This window comes from Lathamus discolor (genome assembly GCF_037157495.1).
Source record: "Lathamus discolor isolate bLatDis1 chromosome 2 unlocalized genomic scaffold, bLatDis1.hap1 SUPER_2_unloc_1, whole genome shotgun sequence".
NCBI lineage: Eukaryota > Metazoa > Chordata > Aves > Psittaciformes > Psittacidae > Lathamus > Lathamus discolor.
The window spans coordinates 470136-486462 of NW_027069094.1; the positions used below are offsets into that span (position 1 = coordinate 470136).

General features: G+C 53.1%; 1 protein-coding gene across 18 annotated transcripts in view; it reads right to left on the reverse strand.

Annotated features, from left to right (window-relative positions):
• The window catches only part of SCRIB (scribble planar cell polarity protein), a 101633-nt gene that overhangs the window by 80909 nt on the left and 4397 nt on the right, over positions 1-16327 (reverse strand). For all 18 annotated transcript variants that reach the window (XM_065664202.1, XM_065664190.1, XM_065664200.1 and 15 more), the window contains exons 2-5: positions 5229-5346; positions 4929-5007; positions 3307-3396; positions 2479-2535 (exon numbers count right to left, since the gene is read on the reverse strand). In XM_065664202.1, coding sequence (XP_065520274.1) covers positions 2479-2535; positions 3307-3396; positions 4929-5007; positions 5229-5346 — 344 coding nt within the window. The remainder of the gene's footprint in view (positions 1-2478; positions 2536-3306; positions 3397-4928; positions 5008-5228; positions 5347-16327) is intronic.

Consider the following 16327-nt stretch of genomic DNA (forward strand, 5'->3'; position numbering starts at 1 on the left):
GTCATGCCCCAAACAGGGGGCCTGTCTCTCCCTTCACACCAGGGCAGAGCTGCTACCTCAGCTCTGACCCAGCAGCTCTTTATTCTCTTCAGAAGGAACTCCCTAATGCAGAAATCTCTGTATTCCTCTGGAATTGAGCTGCACATCTCCACGCTGTGAGAAAGCAGGAAGAGATCTGTCCTGCCTGGCCAAGTATGAAAACATTTGGGCTATGCAGGAAAAGCAAGTTCTTACTTTAGAACTGGTGGATTTTGAGCTATTGTATTAACTCAAGCAAAGGCTTCTCAAAAGCATCACCAAAAGCAGTGCAGCAGTCTCCCATCATGACTGTCCATCTGCTCTTTGACTTCTCTGAAGGGTGAAGCAGCTTTGATGGTCCCTTCCCAGTTTGAGTTCTCAAAAACAGGGACAAGTGAGCTGTGGAATCCATGTCAATGTACAAGGTCTTGCAACATGCCTCAGCTGAGATACCCCTCCACTGTCTCATGGGAACACATCGCGTGCTCTGCATGGGACGAGGAGCAGCAGTGATCAGCTGGACGAGAGGAACTGTGTGAAAACTCAACTGACAGCAGAAGATCCACCAATTAAATCAAGTTTTGACCCATAAAGGTCATTGCAAGCTGCATCTTTTAAGCAGCCCAACAACAAAAACAACCAAAAGGTGCATCTGCACTCACACATTCACAGTACTAAAGCCCATCTCCCTCCTGGGCTCAGCAACCCTGAAAACTGAGGTTATAACCATTTCTGTATAGCATCACTTGGACTTGCTCAAAGCCATTCTTGGGCACAATTTGCACCCAGACTAAGCACAAGAGCTTCAGCCCTGGGTAGATCTGAGAGCACCACTGAGATCTCTTTGGCCACTGATTTCAGTCTTGTATTTGATTGACAAATCTGATGAAAATTGCCTTGACCTTCAAGATCTTCCTTCTACTTTCAGAAATCACCCAGAAGGGGAACTGGGGAAAGATGAGAAGAAGCTGGAATTGCACTGCAGGGGGAGTGTCATGCCTGGACTTAGAGAAAAACTGTCATGCTGCTAGCATCTTGCTGAGGGCATTCACAGGGAAACGAGGGAGCACTGGGCATGAGAATGCTTCCCAGAAACCCCATGGAGCTGGTCACAGACTGAATTCTCAAACTCTGGATTCCTGCTGGTTCTTAGGTGGTGGAAAGTCCCTGGGACCTTTGTCACTGCCATCTGAAAGCCCAACTTTGGATGTAGCTATTGCACCTCCTCATACAGACAGTATCACAGTGGTGGTGCCTGTATGAACACAAAACACATGTGCAGCAGACAGCAGTGGGTCCCAGCACCAGGACTCAAACTTCTGCTTGCTTCATCTGCCAGAAGGAGCTTTGGCTCTCATGTCCTCCCTATGGCTATATTCCACGAGGGGCCATCTCAGCTGGTCTGTGACAGGGCGTAAATGCTGACAACTTCTGTGCAGAGAAGATCAAGTGACTTTGGCATCAGAGGCAACATGACACTGTTAATTTGAACTAAGCCTCTCCATGGAGTAACCACCAGCTGTGGTGCCTGGGAGCTGCCCAGTGCAGGCTCTTTCAGCTCCTTTCTGGAAGCATCTTCTCCTCTGGGTCAAAGCTGACACAGAACTCCTCAAGCAGATGTAACCCATGTGTGTCCAAACCCACACTGCTGGCTCAGACAGAAGCCAGGGAGATCCCTTAAAGCATATCTTCCCAGAAGACTTGGGGAATCATCAGTTGGATGGATAACAAGGCAGAAACAAGCTGAGAGAGCTAAGGTAGGTAGAAAACTCAACAAACAGCTCTCATGGGCTCCAAACCAGAGATGAATGAACGTACAGAATCTTTAGTTCTCCACGCCCTGTCCACCTGATGGCATCAGCGCTTCCAACCAGACCCTCTCCAGGAATCCACCTCTGTCCCTAAGTCTCAGGAACATTCGACATCACTTACCTCTTCTCCCTTGCTGCCTTAGCTTTTGCCTGGTGCAGGAAGCCTGTTATCCCAACCATTCCCACACTCTGCTCACCCAGAACAGTCGGATGGGATAACCAGGAAAAAAGAGATGCTGGAAACAAGATTTATCTTCAGTGACATTCTGCTGTTCTTCAAATGAACTTCACTGTGCACAGAGGTCCTCCTGTGCCCACATCATTCTCTCTTTCTCCAAAATAATTCATCATCTGCTCCACCTCTCCAGGAAAAATGGTTCTCACCATTTCCAGAAGCTTTCTTGTGGAACCATCTCTATTCCAAATCAATCCCGACACAGAGCTGAGTACAGACTCTGAACGTCCTGCCTGCTCTAAGCCCTGCACCATCTCACTCTCCTCTCCCCAGTTTACACCAGTCCAAAAGATGCAGCTGATTTATGCAAAGCCTTGAGCCCTCCCAGGCAAAGTCCTGGAGCGAGCAAATCCCTGAGAAATCAGTAAGAAGGATCAGGCAAGAGACTCCTGAAGCCACCAAACAGACACTCACGTGGGGAGAGTCTTTAGCAGGTTCTCACGCAGCTCCAGAGTCACCAGGTTTGCCAAACTGCAAGAGAAAAGGGAATGAGAAGCCAGATTCACTGAACAGGCTTCAGGGATGCATGGAGATGCTCACATCCCTTCCCTTGGGAGCACCCCTCCTGGCCCGCACAGATGCATGTACATGAGTGTGTAGACTTGGATGGGGCTGGCAGGGGAAACTGAAAACCAAGGAGGATCTTAAATGGCTTCTGATGAAGGTGACAGCTTACTGCAACACCATGGGGACACAACACTGCCCAGACTCAGGACAAGGAAACGTGGTGTCACACAGGACTGTGTCTACAAAGGTAAAACCCTTCATGTGTAGGAGCCAGACCCCATGGAAAGGGACTGCACCTCACAGACAACCCCACACAGGCCTTGCCTTGGCCATTTGCGAGCAGCATAAATCATTTCAGCATCATTGGACAGACCACTCCTGTTTGCAAAGGGGCAATTCATAAAACAAGGGGAGACAGGAGCTTGGGAAGCCTGGATGCATTCCTGCCTGTGCCATGCACCACAGCAGAGCAGCAGCAGCAGCTGAGACCAGGGCAAAACCTTCTACAGAAGGTTGTCTTGGAGCAAAAGGCACACTCAGAGGTGCTCACACAGCGCGTACAGCAGGGTGGCAACCTCTAACTGCGGTGGTAGGCTCTTGCCCTCCAAGTCCTGCTGATGTCACCATCCCAAGAATACAGTGACACCCCAGCAGGGTCACCTTTATGTGTGTGCCACCCCGATGACACCTCCACCCCAGCCCTCCTCCCTGTTAGGAGGACAGGGGAATACTCACTTCCCAATGTCATTGGGGAGGCTCTGCAGGGACACGTCATTCAAGGCCAAGTGGCCCAGGCTGCGAAGCTGCGTGAAGCCCTCTGGAAGCCTGTGAAAGCATGAGAGGACAACACAGCATTAGCTGGGCACAAAACAAGCCTTCAATCCCTCACTTATATCCCCCCAAAGCCAGTCTTATCCCAGTTGGTATCAATATGTGGAAAGGAGAAGAGCAGGAACCAACTCTGACCCTGCTTCCTGATCCAAAATACACCTCATTTCCACAGAATCATAGAATGGTAAACCTCAAAGTTTATCCAGTTCCAACCCCTGCCACAGGCAGGGACACCCTCCACTAGAGCAGGTTGCTCCAAGCCCTGTCCAACCCAGCCTTGAAGCTACCAAAAGGAGAGATTAACACAAAAAAGGAGAAACCCTTTTTCTGTTCACAGGCAGTTCACAGAGCTCGCCGGTTCCACAGCTCATGACACACATCCTGCAACTCTGTGCCACAAAAAGACTCTAATAGAGAACTTCCAGTGCAGAAGCGCTGGTCCCTCCCATGGTACAAAGCTGGGGCTGTTCAGCCTGGAGAAGAAAAGCTGCGTGGAGACCTCAGAGCAGCTTCCAGTGTCTGAAGGGGCTGCAGGGAACCTGGAGAGGGACTCTTCATCAGGGACTGCAGTGACAGGACAAGGGATGATGGGCTCAAACTGAAACAGGGGAGGTTCCGGTTAGATATTAAGCAGAAGCTCATCCCTGTGATGGTGTTGAAGAGCTGGCACAGGGTGCCCAGAGAAGCTGTCGCTGCCTCATCCCTGGCAGTGCTCAAGGCCAGGCTGGACACAGGGGCTTGGAGCACCCTGCTCTAGTGGAAGGGGTCCCTGCCCGTGGCAGAGGGCTTGAACTGGATGACCTTAAGGTCTCTTCCAACATAAACCAATCAGGGATTCTATGATTCCCACCAATGGAAAAGCATGTGCCATTCTGGCAGTGCCTGGCACCACAGGAGGGAAGTCCTCCGTGAAGAGCAGCTTTGGCAGCAGACATCTGGAGTTAGACCCTGCAGACAATGCAAGGAGACACCAGTACCTGGGGCATGCCTCACCAAGGCAGAGGAGCCACACCTGAATTCTCAAAACACAGAATAAGAGAAAGAACACAAAGATGCTGGGCAGAGGGCTCAGTTTCTGGACACAGCTCTGGGCACTGAGGGATCAGGGGAAGGACCACAGAGCTCAAAGGACAGCTCCTGGGATATAAATAACACACAGAACAAAAGGGACCAATGGAGAGCAGAGCAGTACAAGTCCACATCCATTCTGGCATGTGCACCAGGGTGAAGGGCTGAGGATTGACTAACACACTGCAGGAGGACAAAAGCCCTCACACCAGTGGCAACAGCTAGACTAGAAGCTCCTCAATCCAAGCCACAGGCCCCGCAGTAGAGGAGGACACACCAGCTCTTCCCTATGCCAGGTGAACAGGCACCTGCAGGCCCTGGCAGCCAACCTGTACGCGATCCAAGGTCTTGACTTCATGTGAGGACAATGACAAGATGAAGACCAGAGAAAGCCCAGGAGAATAAGGAGCTTCAACTCTCATTCTCAGCTTCATAAAGGGTTGCATTTGCCTTCCTACCTGGAGAGAGGATTCCCGCTGAAGTCTGCGATTTCCAAGGACTTGCAGAATTTGATGCTTTCAGGAATTTCTGGAATGTCTGGAAGAAATATGTGAAAGAAAAAATGAGGCTTGAGAAGAGGTCAACATGTGCAAAATGGGACACCAGGTCCTGGTGACAGCCTGAGATACAGCAGGACACCCATATTCTATAGCCCAGGACTCCAAGAGATCACTCTGTGGGACTGTGAAGGGTACTCCAAAGGTGGGTGCCCAAGGCACGGCTGTGGAGCACCCCTCCCCATTCAGCTTTGACCTTACCATTGCGTGAGATGTCCAGTTCCACCAGCTGCATGAAGTTGGCCACCTCGGGGGGAAGCCTCTGGATCTCATTGTCGCTCAGACCCAGCTTGCGCAGGTTCAGGAGCCTGAAGAAAGGCTGTGACAGGAGAGAAGACCCAGAAGAAGGGTCAGCAGCAGCTCTGGAGGAACCTGTCTGCTCACCTTAAGGCAAACCTGAGCATCCCCCCCTGCAGACGAGAGCTTCTGTCCTGGGGAGGTCCTCAGAGCGCAGTGGCTGCACAGATGAGGACCCCCATGAGGTCTCCAGGAGACAAGTGAAGCAGAATGGCATTTCATGGGTTTAGCTTGATGATTCATTTACAATCTCTATCATCACACTGCTCTGCTCTCCCTTGTTGGATCAAAGTGGATGTTCCTCGTTTTCTAAGACAACCCTTCATCTTAGGCACTTAAATACTAGCACCAAGAGGAAGTCACTGTGCAGCAGCTTGCCAGCAGACACCACAGAGCTTATGAGCCTGGTCAACAGGAGACACATGAGGTGACTTCCGGACTGAGGTCCTGTCCCTGCTGCCACACACATCTTGGTGCAGGACTTCTTGTCAGGACGCCATAGAATGGTTCGGGTTGAAGGGACCTTCAACGCCCCTGCAATGAGCAGGGACACCTTCCACCTTACCAGGTTGCTCACCCATCAGTGATAGGTGCCTACACCAACATGGAAAGTGTTTGTCCCAGTTGTACTGGAAAAGGGAAGGAGCAGGAAATCTGTAGGGCACAAGTGACAAAGAATTAGAGAAGGAAAGAAAATTCCTTCCTAGAACCACCACAGTCATAGGAAAGTTAATGGGAAGCGGCCTCTAGAGGCCTCCCAGTCTAACAACAGCCAACGTCTTCACATCTCCTGGGTCTCAGAAGCCAACTGCAGGAGCTGGAAATGGTCAATGATGACATTCATCAATCACAGAATCATAAAATCAACTGGGTTGGAAAAAACCTTCAAGATCACCCAGCACTGCCAAGGCCACCACTAACTTCCAGGGATGGAGACTCCAGAACTGCCCTGGACTGCTCACACAGGCCACACTGAGAAGGATCAAACAAGAATGTGAGCTCTGAACTTTTGTTCTCAGTAGCCTCTCCAGTAATCCATCGGCATAACAGGAGGAAACAGACCTTCCCGGGGTTGGGGGTATTGAGATTTGTTCAGGTTTGGGTGATGAGACACCCACAACTGTCACTCTGAACGTATGCAAGTCCATGGGACCCGATGAAATCCATCCGCGGGTCCTGAAGGAGCTGGCGAATGAAGTTGCTAAGCCACTGGCCATCATATTTGAAAAATCACGGCAGTCAGGTGAAGTTCCCAATGACTGGAAAAGGAGAAATATAACCCCCATTTTCAAGAAGGGGAAAATGGAAGACCCAGGGAATTATAGACCAGTCGGTCTCACCTCTGTGCCTGGTAAAATCTTGGAGCACATTCTCCTGGAAGGCATGCTAAGGCACATGAAAAACAACCAGGTGCTTGGTGACAGCCAGCATGGCTTCACTAAGGGGAAATCCTGCCTGACCAATTTGGTGGCCTTCTATGATGGGGCTACAGAACTGATGGACAAGGGTAGAGCAGTTGATGTCATCTACCTGGACTTGTGCAAAGCGTTCGACACCTTCCCACATGACATCCTTGTCTCTAAACTGGAGAGACATCAATTTGATAGGTGGACCACTCGGTGGATAAAGAACTGGCTGGATGGCCTCACGCAAAGACTTGTGATCAATGGCTCAATGTGCGGCTGGAGACAAGTAACGAGTGGTGTCCCTCAGGGATCGGTGTTGGGACCGGCCTTGTTCAACATCTTTGTCGCTGACATGGACAGTAGGATTGAGTGCGCCCTCAGCCAGTTTGCCGATGACACCAAGCTGTGTGGTCCGGTTGATACGCTGGAGGGAAGGGATGCCATCCAGAGGGACCTGGACACACTTGTGAGGTGGGCTGATGCCAACCTTATGGAGTTCAACCATGACAAGTGCAAGGTCCTACACCTGGGTCGGAGCAATCCCAGCACAGCTACAGGTTGGGCAGAGAAGAGATTCAGAGCGGCCCTGCAGAGAAGGACTTGGGGGTGCTGGTTGATGAGAAACTGAACATGAGCCGGCTGCAGTGTGCGCTCGCAGCCCAGAAACCAACCGTATCCTGGGCTGCATCCAAAGGAGCGTGACCAGCAGGGCGAAGGAGGTGATCCTGCCCCTCTGCTCTGCTCTTGTGAGACCTCACCTGGAGCATTGTGTGCAGTTCTGGGGTCCTCAACATAAAAAGGACATGGAACTGCTGGAACAAGTCCAGAGGAGGCCACGAGGATGCTCAGGGGACTGGAGAACCTCCTGTATGAAGACAGGCTGAGAAAGATGAGGCTGTTCAGCCTGGAGAAGAGAAGCTGCGTGGAGACCTCATAGCAGCCTTCCAGTACCCGAAGTTGGCCTATAGGGATGCTGGGGAGGGACTCTTCGTCAGGGACTGCAGTGACAGGACAAGGGGGAACGGGTTCAAACTTAAACAGGGCAAGTTTAGATTGGATATAAGGAGGAAGTTCTTTCCTGTTAGGGTGGTGAGGCACTGGAATGGGTTGCCCAGTGAGATTGTAAATGCTGTAATTGTAATTGCTGGTGGTGTTCAAGGCCAGGTTGGACGAAGCCTTGGGTGGGATGGTTTAGTGTGAGGTGTCCCTGACCATGGCAGGGGGGTTGGAACTAGATGATCTTGTGGTCCTTTCCAACACGAACTATTCTGTGATTCTATGATTCTATAACATTGCAATGAACAACGAAAGACCAGACAAGGGAGGGATAAGGAATGAAAAAGTGATGTATAACATGAATCATTGAATAAATCATGGAATGGCTTGTGTTGGAAGGGACCTTAGAGCTCCTCCAGCTCCAATCCCTGCCACGGGCAGCGACCCCTTCCACTGGAGCAGGGGGCTCCAAGCCCCTGTGTCCAACCTGGCCTTGAGCACTGCCAGGGATGGGGCAGCCACAGCTTCTCTGGGCACCCTGTGCCAGCGCCTCAGCACCCTCACAGGGAAGAGCTTCTGCCCGAGATCAGAATCGCTGCTGTTTCTCATGGAGCAGCCTCACTCGGAAAGTGCTGCTACGTCTCTGCGGCCTTTGCTGCACCTAGGTGCCAGCATTCCACATCCTTCCCAAAGGGGAAGGGAGAAATGCCCTGGGATGAACAGCCGTGACATGAAATTCATGCTCCTCATGTCCTGAAGTGATACAGACCATAAGAGGTAAAACCAGAAGAAAACCGCTCCTCCTGCCCCTACACAGCAGAGTTCTACCCCGTTTATCTACACAAATCAGTTCACCAAGAAAGGAAGTAGGTGAAAGTCCAACTGACAACAAAGGTTCACGCCAGGGCAGGAGGTTCAGAGCCCGGATCCACTATTGTTTCCTTGAGCCTTCTCCTAATTTTAGAACACAAGGAAATTCCAGGCACGACATTGTGTGAGCTGCTGGGGAAAAACAGCAGGAGCATCCACAGCCCCAGTCTGGGCACTCGTGCACAGCTGAGGCAGGCTCAGGGTACGTGGGCACTGACAGCACAATAAACGAGGGCAGGAGCATGCTGCACGTTCACTGCAATGAACATGGGAAGCATTTCCTGACACAGTAGAGGTTTAGAGGTGACTGTGACCATGATTCAGCTCTGCCTGTGCTTGGGTTGCACTTCCACAGCTGGACCACCAAGGTCACCCCAAGAGAGCTCCTTGGCCCAGCTGTACTCATGTTGCCTAATGCAACTGAAGGAACTGCCCTGCTCATAGTAACAGTCTTTTTACTCCAAGCTTTTACGCGAAGCTTTTTACACAAGGCCTTTTACTCCTAACAACCTCGCTGCAGATAACCAGAACCTCCACAGAGCTTGTCAGTGGGGTCACACCAAGAACTGCCACAGAGCCTGTGAGCGGGGTCACACCACGCCTCGGCATGAGACCGTCGTGACAATCCCACAATTCTCCCCATCCCATTTACTTTGCTTCGTGGAATCAGAGAATGGTTTGGGTGGGAATTCAGACCCAGATGCTCAAGCCTTTGTGAAGTCTTTCAAACCCTCCAGTGCTGGAGGATCCAAACACTCTGGGCTCCTCGGTCCAACAATTAACGATCCCCACAGTGAAAAGAGCTCAGAATCGTCAAATCCTGGCAACAGTTGGAAAAGCCCTTTGAGATCATCCAGTCCAACCACTGCCCAGCACTGCCAAGGCCACCACTAACCCATGGCACTGAGGCCTCATCTTCACGGTGTGTGGCACTCGCAAGAAACTCCCCATAAGCCAATGGATTCCTCGGAGCTCTTGATTCTACCCCTTGCTGGAGTAAACACCCCCTTGCAGCAAGGCCAAAAGAACCCCAAGGGAACTGCAAAGACGTGACTTCTGTCTTACCTACGAGTGATACTTCAGCAACTGCGGAAGATCCACTTCAGCACTGAAATAGGACAATATGGGCAGAAGTGGGAAAGGCTTGAATCCAGTGCAATTATTAATGAAACTCTTGATCAAAACATGGCCTTTGGAGCCATCTTTGTAAAAGAGAAATATCAGATACAATAGAGCAGAATCACTGCAAAGACGTTCAAAACTATCACCACTGCAAAGGGAAAGTGATGGCAGCTTCACATTCTGATGCTTCAACCAGCCAAGAAGAGCCAATCTGACCACACACATCCATCCCCAGTGGTGGGCGAGTCCTACACGAGGAGTGTTTCCAGACAGTGTGGTTCCATCTGAGGTCATCCACAGAACCAGCAACGAGTTTAGCCAGTTTGTGAGAACAGGAAACACTGGTAGCACAAGCTCAGGCTGGGTTTGGGAGCTTCAGCTTCTGCTGAGGAACCGAAACACCCGTGTACTGAGACAGGCCTGAGCCCATGGGCGCAGGACACGTTTCTCGCTGGTAACACAGGGATGCCCAACACCCCGCTCCGCAGAGCCTCTCATCCACTGAGACACAAAAAAAAGCACAAAGTCCCTGATCCCACCGAGCTCAGAACATGGGAAGTGTTTTGCCTGTGCTTAGTTTACAGGCCAGGTTAAGCCACAGCTTCAGCTTTAGTCAGTGCTGAGCTCTCCCACGGGCAAGCAAAATGAACTCAGGAAAACCTGCCTGGTTTAGGAATGAGCCTCGGCCTCATCCTCCACATCACAGAATGGTCTGGGTTGAAAGAGACCTCAAAGCTTCTCCAGCTCCAACCCCTGCCACAGGCAGGGACCCCTTCCATTAGGGCAGGGTGCTCTAAGCCCCCGTGTCCAACCTGGCCTTGAGCACTGCCAGGGATGGGGCAGCCACAGCTTCTCTGGGCACCCTGTGCCAGCGCCTCAGCACCCTCACAAGGAAGAGCTTCTGCCTAAGAGCTCAGCTCAGTCTCCCCTCTGGCAGGTTCAAACCATTCCCCTTGGCCTGGCCCTACAGGCCCTTGTCCCAAGCCCCTCTCCAGGTTTCCTGCAGCCCCTTCAGGCACTGGAGCTGCTCTCAGGTCTCCCCTTCCTGAAGCAGAGGGGCAGGATCCCCTCCCTGAGCTGCTGCTCACATTGTGGGGATGCAGCCCAGCACACAGGGCGGTTCTGGGCTCAAGCACTCACTGAAGCCAGGTCCTGGGGAGCTTCTCCTCACCCAGCACCTCAAGTCCTGCTCCTCAGGCTGCTCCATCCGGTGTCCCCCAGCCTGGGTCTGGGCCTGGGTCAGCTCTCTGGTCAGGCTCAGTCCTTCAGAGTCCCTGTGCTCAAGTTAACCCCTCACGGGTGAGGCCACAGAACCAGAGCCAGATTCTCTCCAGAGCTGAGCCCTGCAGGACACCAGTTCCATGGGTAGAGCAGGAGCAGCCACTGCAGCAGGGTCGGGACTGCTGGTTCGAATTGCGCTGTATCACCAGAGCAGGGAACCCAGAACACCTTCCCCTGTGCTGGGAGAACACCCCATCCCTGGCAGTGCTCAAGGCCAGGTTGGACGGGGCCTGGAGCACCATGCTCCAGTGGAAGCGGTCCCTGCCCATGGCAGGGGCTGGAGCTGGAGCATCTTTAAGGTCTGGGGTTCTATGAAACAATACAAGCACTGTACGCTCCCAGAACAGTGAGATCCAAGAGGAATCATCATTCCTCCTGAAATCTAGTGTGGATAACGGAATTAGCGGTAGCAAAGGTCAGAAAAGTAACCATTAAGGTGGGAAATGAGAGTATCAGTTTGGAGCTACAGCACCTCAGCCCCATGGGGCAACCCAGGTGCCATGGCGAGGGTCCCACCACCATTATCCAGGTAGATCCTCACACCTCTGGTCCCTCAGAGCCTTGTGCCAGGTACCCAGAGGTGGGTCTGACACACCCGAGTAGGGTAGGGCAAGATGAATGGTAAAGTAGAGGAGAAAGGGGGAGAAAACTCTGCATAGTGCTTGGGGTTCAGTGCTTCACCCGCTGTCCGAATGCTGGGCCAGATCCCAGGCAGTGGGTACAGTGGACAGAGGCTATGTGCCATCCCAAAGAAGGAACCTTCCCAAAGATCTGATCACAATGACAGAGGCATTCGCCTCTCCACACCTCGCAGCACTTGCCACAGGTACGCAAGTGCTTCAGCCCTTCCTGGCCACCAGCACACAACAAGCTGCAATGCTCAGCTCCAGGGCATCCCAGAGAGAAGCAGCCAGTGCCCTGGAGCAGCGTGATGCTCAGTGTGCAGCCAGCCCTGCGCAGCATTCCACAGGGATCCCAGGGCGGGTCTGTAAGCCCGGTGACCTCCCCACAGCACATGAGATGGGGATGCTCCTCCCCTGCCCACTCATGGGTGAGGATGGTGCTGAGCTCACTGAACGTGCCACACGCACACTGAGCTTGAAGCTGGAGGAGACTGACCCGACACTGGCGAGATCCCACCTAGAGCTCCGATTCCAGCTCTGGAGTTCTCAGTACACAAAAGACATGGACCTATTGGAGGGGGTACACAACAAGCCACAGAGCTGCTGCGAGGGCTGGAGCAGCTCTGCTCTGGAGCCAGGCTGAGAGAGCTGGGCTGGGTCAGCCTGGAGAAGAGAAGGCTCCTGAAGGGGAGACCTGAGAGCAGCTCCAGTGCCTGAAGGGGCTGCAGGAAACCTGGAGAGGTTTGGACAAGGGATGGAGGGGCAGGACAAGGGGTGATGGGGTTAAACTGAAAAAGGGGAGATTCAGGCTGGACATGAGGAGGAAACTTTGTACAATGAGGGTGCTGAGGCACTGGCACAGGGTGCCCAGAGAAGCTGTGGCTGCCCCATCCCTGGCAGTGCTCAAGGCCAGGTTGGACACAGGGGCTTGGAGCAAGCTGCTCCAGTGGGAGGGGTCCCTGCCTGTGGCAGGGAGCTGGAACTGGACGAGCTTTAAGGTCCCTTCCAACCCCAACTATCCCATGAGTCCATGACAGGCACACGGGCTGCTCCTGTGGGACGCAGCCCGCCCTCATGCACCGCCCGGATTTCCGACTATTTAACCCCATAGATCAGGCCCTGAGGAATGTGCTTCCAACATCTAAAAGCACTTAAGCATCAGGAACACATTCCAGCTACGACAAAGCAAGTTGTCTCCAAGCCAAAAGCTCCCCAGCTGCTCCTTCCCAGGCCTTTAAGCAGGGACTAAGGAATGCAGCCCCCTCCGGGGCGGAGGCAGCAACTGTTCCCCTGCAGAGAGCAGGATGTACAGAAGCAGTGGAATCTCTGCTTTGGTTTGTCATTTCACTGCGAGCAGGGCCCCAGAGAGGGCATCCCCAGCCAGAACTGGATCAGGACACCGCAGTGAACACCCCTGTGCTGCCAAGGGTTCAGGGGGACTAGTGATGGAGCAGTTCATGGTCTCAGGCTGCACATGGAACACGAAAGCAGTAGCTACAAGTGCAGAACCCGCCACAGTAATCACAGCACAAGAGAGCTCCAGCTCAGCCCTGTGTGGTGGGATGGGAGGTCTCCAAAGGGCACTGAGGGCCACTGGCACATCTGCACTCCCTGCGGCAGATGTGGAGCACCAACATGCATTTAACAGCCTTACAACAGCCTTCCAATACCTAAAGAGCAGGAAGAAGAGGAAGGAGCCAAAACAGCTTCACGAGGAACAGTTCAGACACACACCATTAAACACCCTGAACTAGAGATGGAAAGTGAGGAGTCAGGATCCACAGAGAACCTCTTTGTGCAGGAGGTCTGTGGGTGCCTCCTCCCTCTGCCCAGTCCCACCACCGCTCCCTGCCCCAGCCCACCTCTATCAGGGAGATGGTGAAACAAGGTTGTGAAGCCCAGGAGTGTTCAGGGGGACAGAACAGGTCAGAGGTGACCTGACAACGTTACCCTGGTCCTGCCTTCACCTCGAACCATCAATGAACACCACCTAAGTAATTTCTGGCAGATGTTCAGGCAACAAAGGGAATAAGAAAAGATCTTAGAGGCAGGAGCAGGTCAGGGGATGAGCAAAAAGTCTGTATGGCCACAGTAATACTGCGATTATGCTTTAGCGACAGTGTCCTGGAAGGTGGGCAAGGGAAGGTGAACCTGAACCAAGAACTGTCACCAAGGATCAGGAGGAATCCCAAAGGTAAACTCATTCCAAGCAGCCAATGCCCCCAGAGACATGGAAGATGTTATTAACCACAGGAGGACAGAGACATCGAGAGGTTTACAGGATCCGAGTCAGCTGAACTCAGGGGAAAAGACTGAGCAGGGCCTCCACTGGTGACCTCCCCACATGGTCCAAAGCCAGGGCAGAGGAAAATGTGGCGAGAGGCAGCACCGTGCCGGCCAGAGTCCCCTAAACCCTCCTGAACTCTTTGCTCTACTGAGCTTCTCCGCAGCCCAGAATGCCTTCTACCTCCCTGGCACACTCACTTGAGCCTGCTCTGAGACCCGAGCATCTTCTGAGACTCACACAGAGCAGCATGTCCAGCCGGTGTCCGAGCAAAGCTGCCTGCACACCTTGGAGCTCACAGGGAAGCGAATATTAACTGTTAATTTTTACTCGTGGACCTGAGCATGAAATCACTTCCATGCTCCTCCTTCCTGCTCCCTTGTCTGGATCAGAGGAGACTGAGATGAGCTCTTAGGCACAAGTTGTTCCCCGTGAGGGTGCTGAGGTGCTGGCACAGGGTGCCCAGAGAAGCTGTGGCTGCCCCATCCCTGGCAGTGCTCAAGGCCAGGTTGGACACAGGGGCTTGGAACAAGCTGCTCCAGTGGAAGGCGTCCCTGGCCAAGGCTGGGGGTTGGAACTGGATGAGCTCTAAGGTCCCTTCCAACACAAACCAGCCTGGGGTTCTATGCATGTCCAAGCATTGAATGACCAAGAGTTGTATGAGCTCTTCTCTCCACAACTGAGCCTAAACTCAGCGGCTACCACTCCAGCACAACCCCTCAACCTGCCTGCTCACCGCCCAGGGTTCATCAGACAGTGAGAGCACAGAAAGCAAAGGATGAGGGTGAAACAGCCTCCACTAATCTCAGCTTCTGGGCAGCAGCATGTCCAGGAGACAGACCCTGCCTCTGGAGACACAAACTCAACACACGCAGGTGAAGTGGGACGGCTCTTGAAGTCCCGGAAGGAATGGGGAGAGATGCCAGCTCTGAGCAGAGGTCTCACAACAATCAAGTGGAACCAGTTTCTGGACTGGTTTTGTTAAACAGACGCAGCTCTGACAGAGTTCACATGCAGCACAGCAGAAGGTGCCCATCGCACATGGGAGCTTGAGGAGCACAAGCCTGGCACTGGTGACTCCTGGCTCACTCGAAGAAGGGCTGTCAGCAGAGAGAGATGAAAGGAGCAACCTAGCAACCTGACTCCTGCTTGGCAGTAAATAAAGCCCAAGGTCCTCTGTGCAGGCCCCAAATGCCAGGAAATTCAAAGCTGCTGTTAATGAGCTTTGCAAGGCCCCACCTTGTCCTGGGAAAGTGACAAAATCAGCGCTGGGGCTTCACCTTCCTCCGGATCCAGCTTCAGATGAAGGACACAGTGCTTGAGCCCCGGGCCACCAAGGAATCACTGAAACCCGGGCTGAGACCTGAGCTGGGACCTGAGCTGAGACCTGAGCTGAGACTGACTGCTCCGACCAGCTAGAAATGGCCTCGCCAAGATGCAAATAGCAATGAGCCAGAACAGGAAAGAACCTGTGCTGGATCCACAGGGCCTCCTCTCCCTGTTGTCCATCTCCCATAACTTCCAGTACAAGGTAACAACAGCTCACTGGGCAGTAGGAAAACAGGGTCTCTGGAGTGTCCAACTTGTCATGGGAGCTTTAGAACAGAAAACCAAGCAGAAACTGCATGAGACACCCCTAGGTTTTGCCCCTTCAACACCATCCCCACTCTCAGACTGTGTGTCAAAGCCACCTACTGCAGAGAGGGGAAAAGGAGGAACTTGAGGCGCTGGCTTTGACACAGAAGAGGTCTCCTTCCTTCTTCACGTCAACTTGATAGAATCATGGAATCCCAAACTGGTTTGGTTTGGAAGGGACGTTAAAGCTCATCCAGTTCCAAACCCCTGCCATGGCAGGGACACCTTCCACTAGAGCAGGGTGCTCCAAGCCCCTGTGTCCAACCTGACCTTGAGCACTGCCAGGGATGGGGCAGCCACAGCTTCTCTGGGCACCCTGTGCCAGCGCCTCAGCACCCTCACAGGGAAGAGCTTCTGCCGAAGAGCTCAGCTCAGTCTCCCCTCGGGCAGGTTCAAGCCATTCCCCTTGGCCTGTCCCTACAGGCCCTTGTCCCAAGCCCCTCTCCAGGCTCCCTGCAGCCCCTTCAGGCACTGGAGCTGCTCTCAGGTCTCCCCTTCCCGCAGCAGAGGGGCAGAATCCCGTCCCTGAGCTGCTGCTCACACTGTGGGGATGCAGCCCAGCACACGGAAGGTTCTGCTGCAGACACATTGCCAGGTAATGGGGAGATTGTTCATGATTTCCAGCTCCTCCCTCTCCTCCTACTCCACCAGGTCCTATGGGCTCTACTCCACACCCAGGTCTCTTCCGACCTCTCCCTGTTGCCTTCCCCTTGTCCAAACCTGGGCACTCAGAGCGCACCAAGAGCCTCCGGATTGATCACTGTTGAGCAGCTCCTGGTCTGTGAT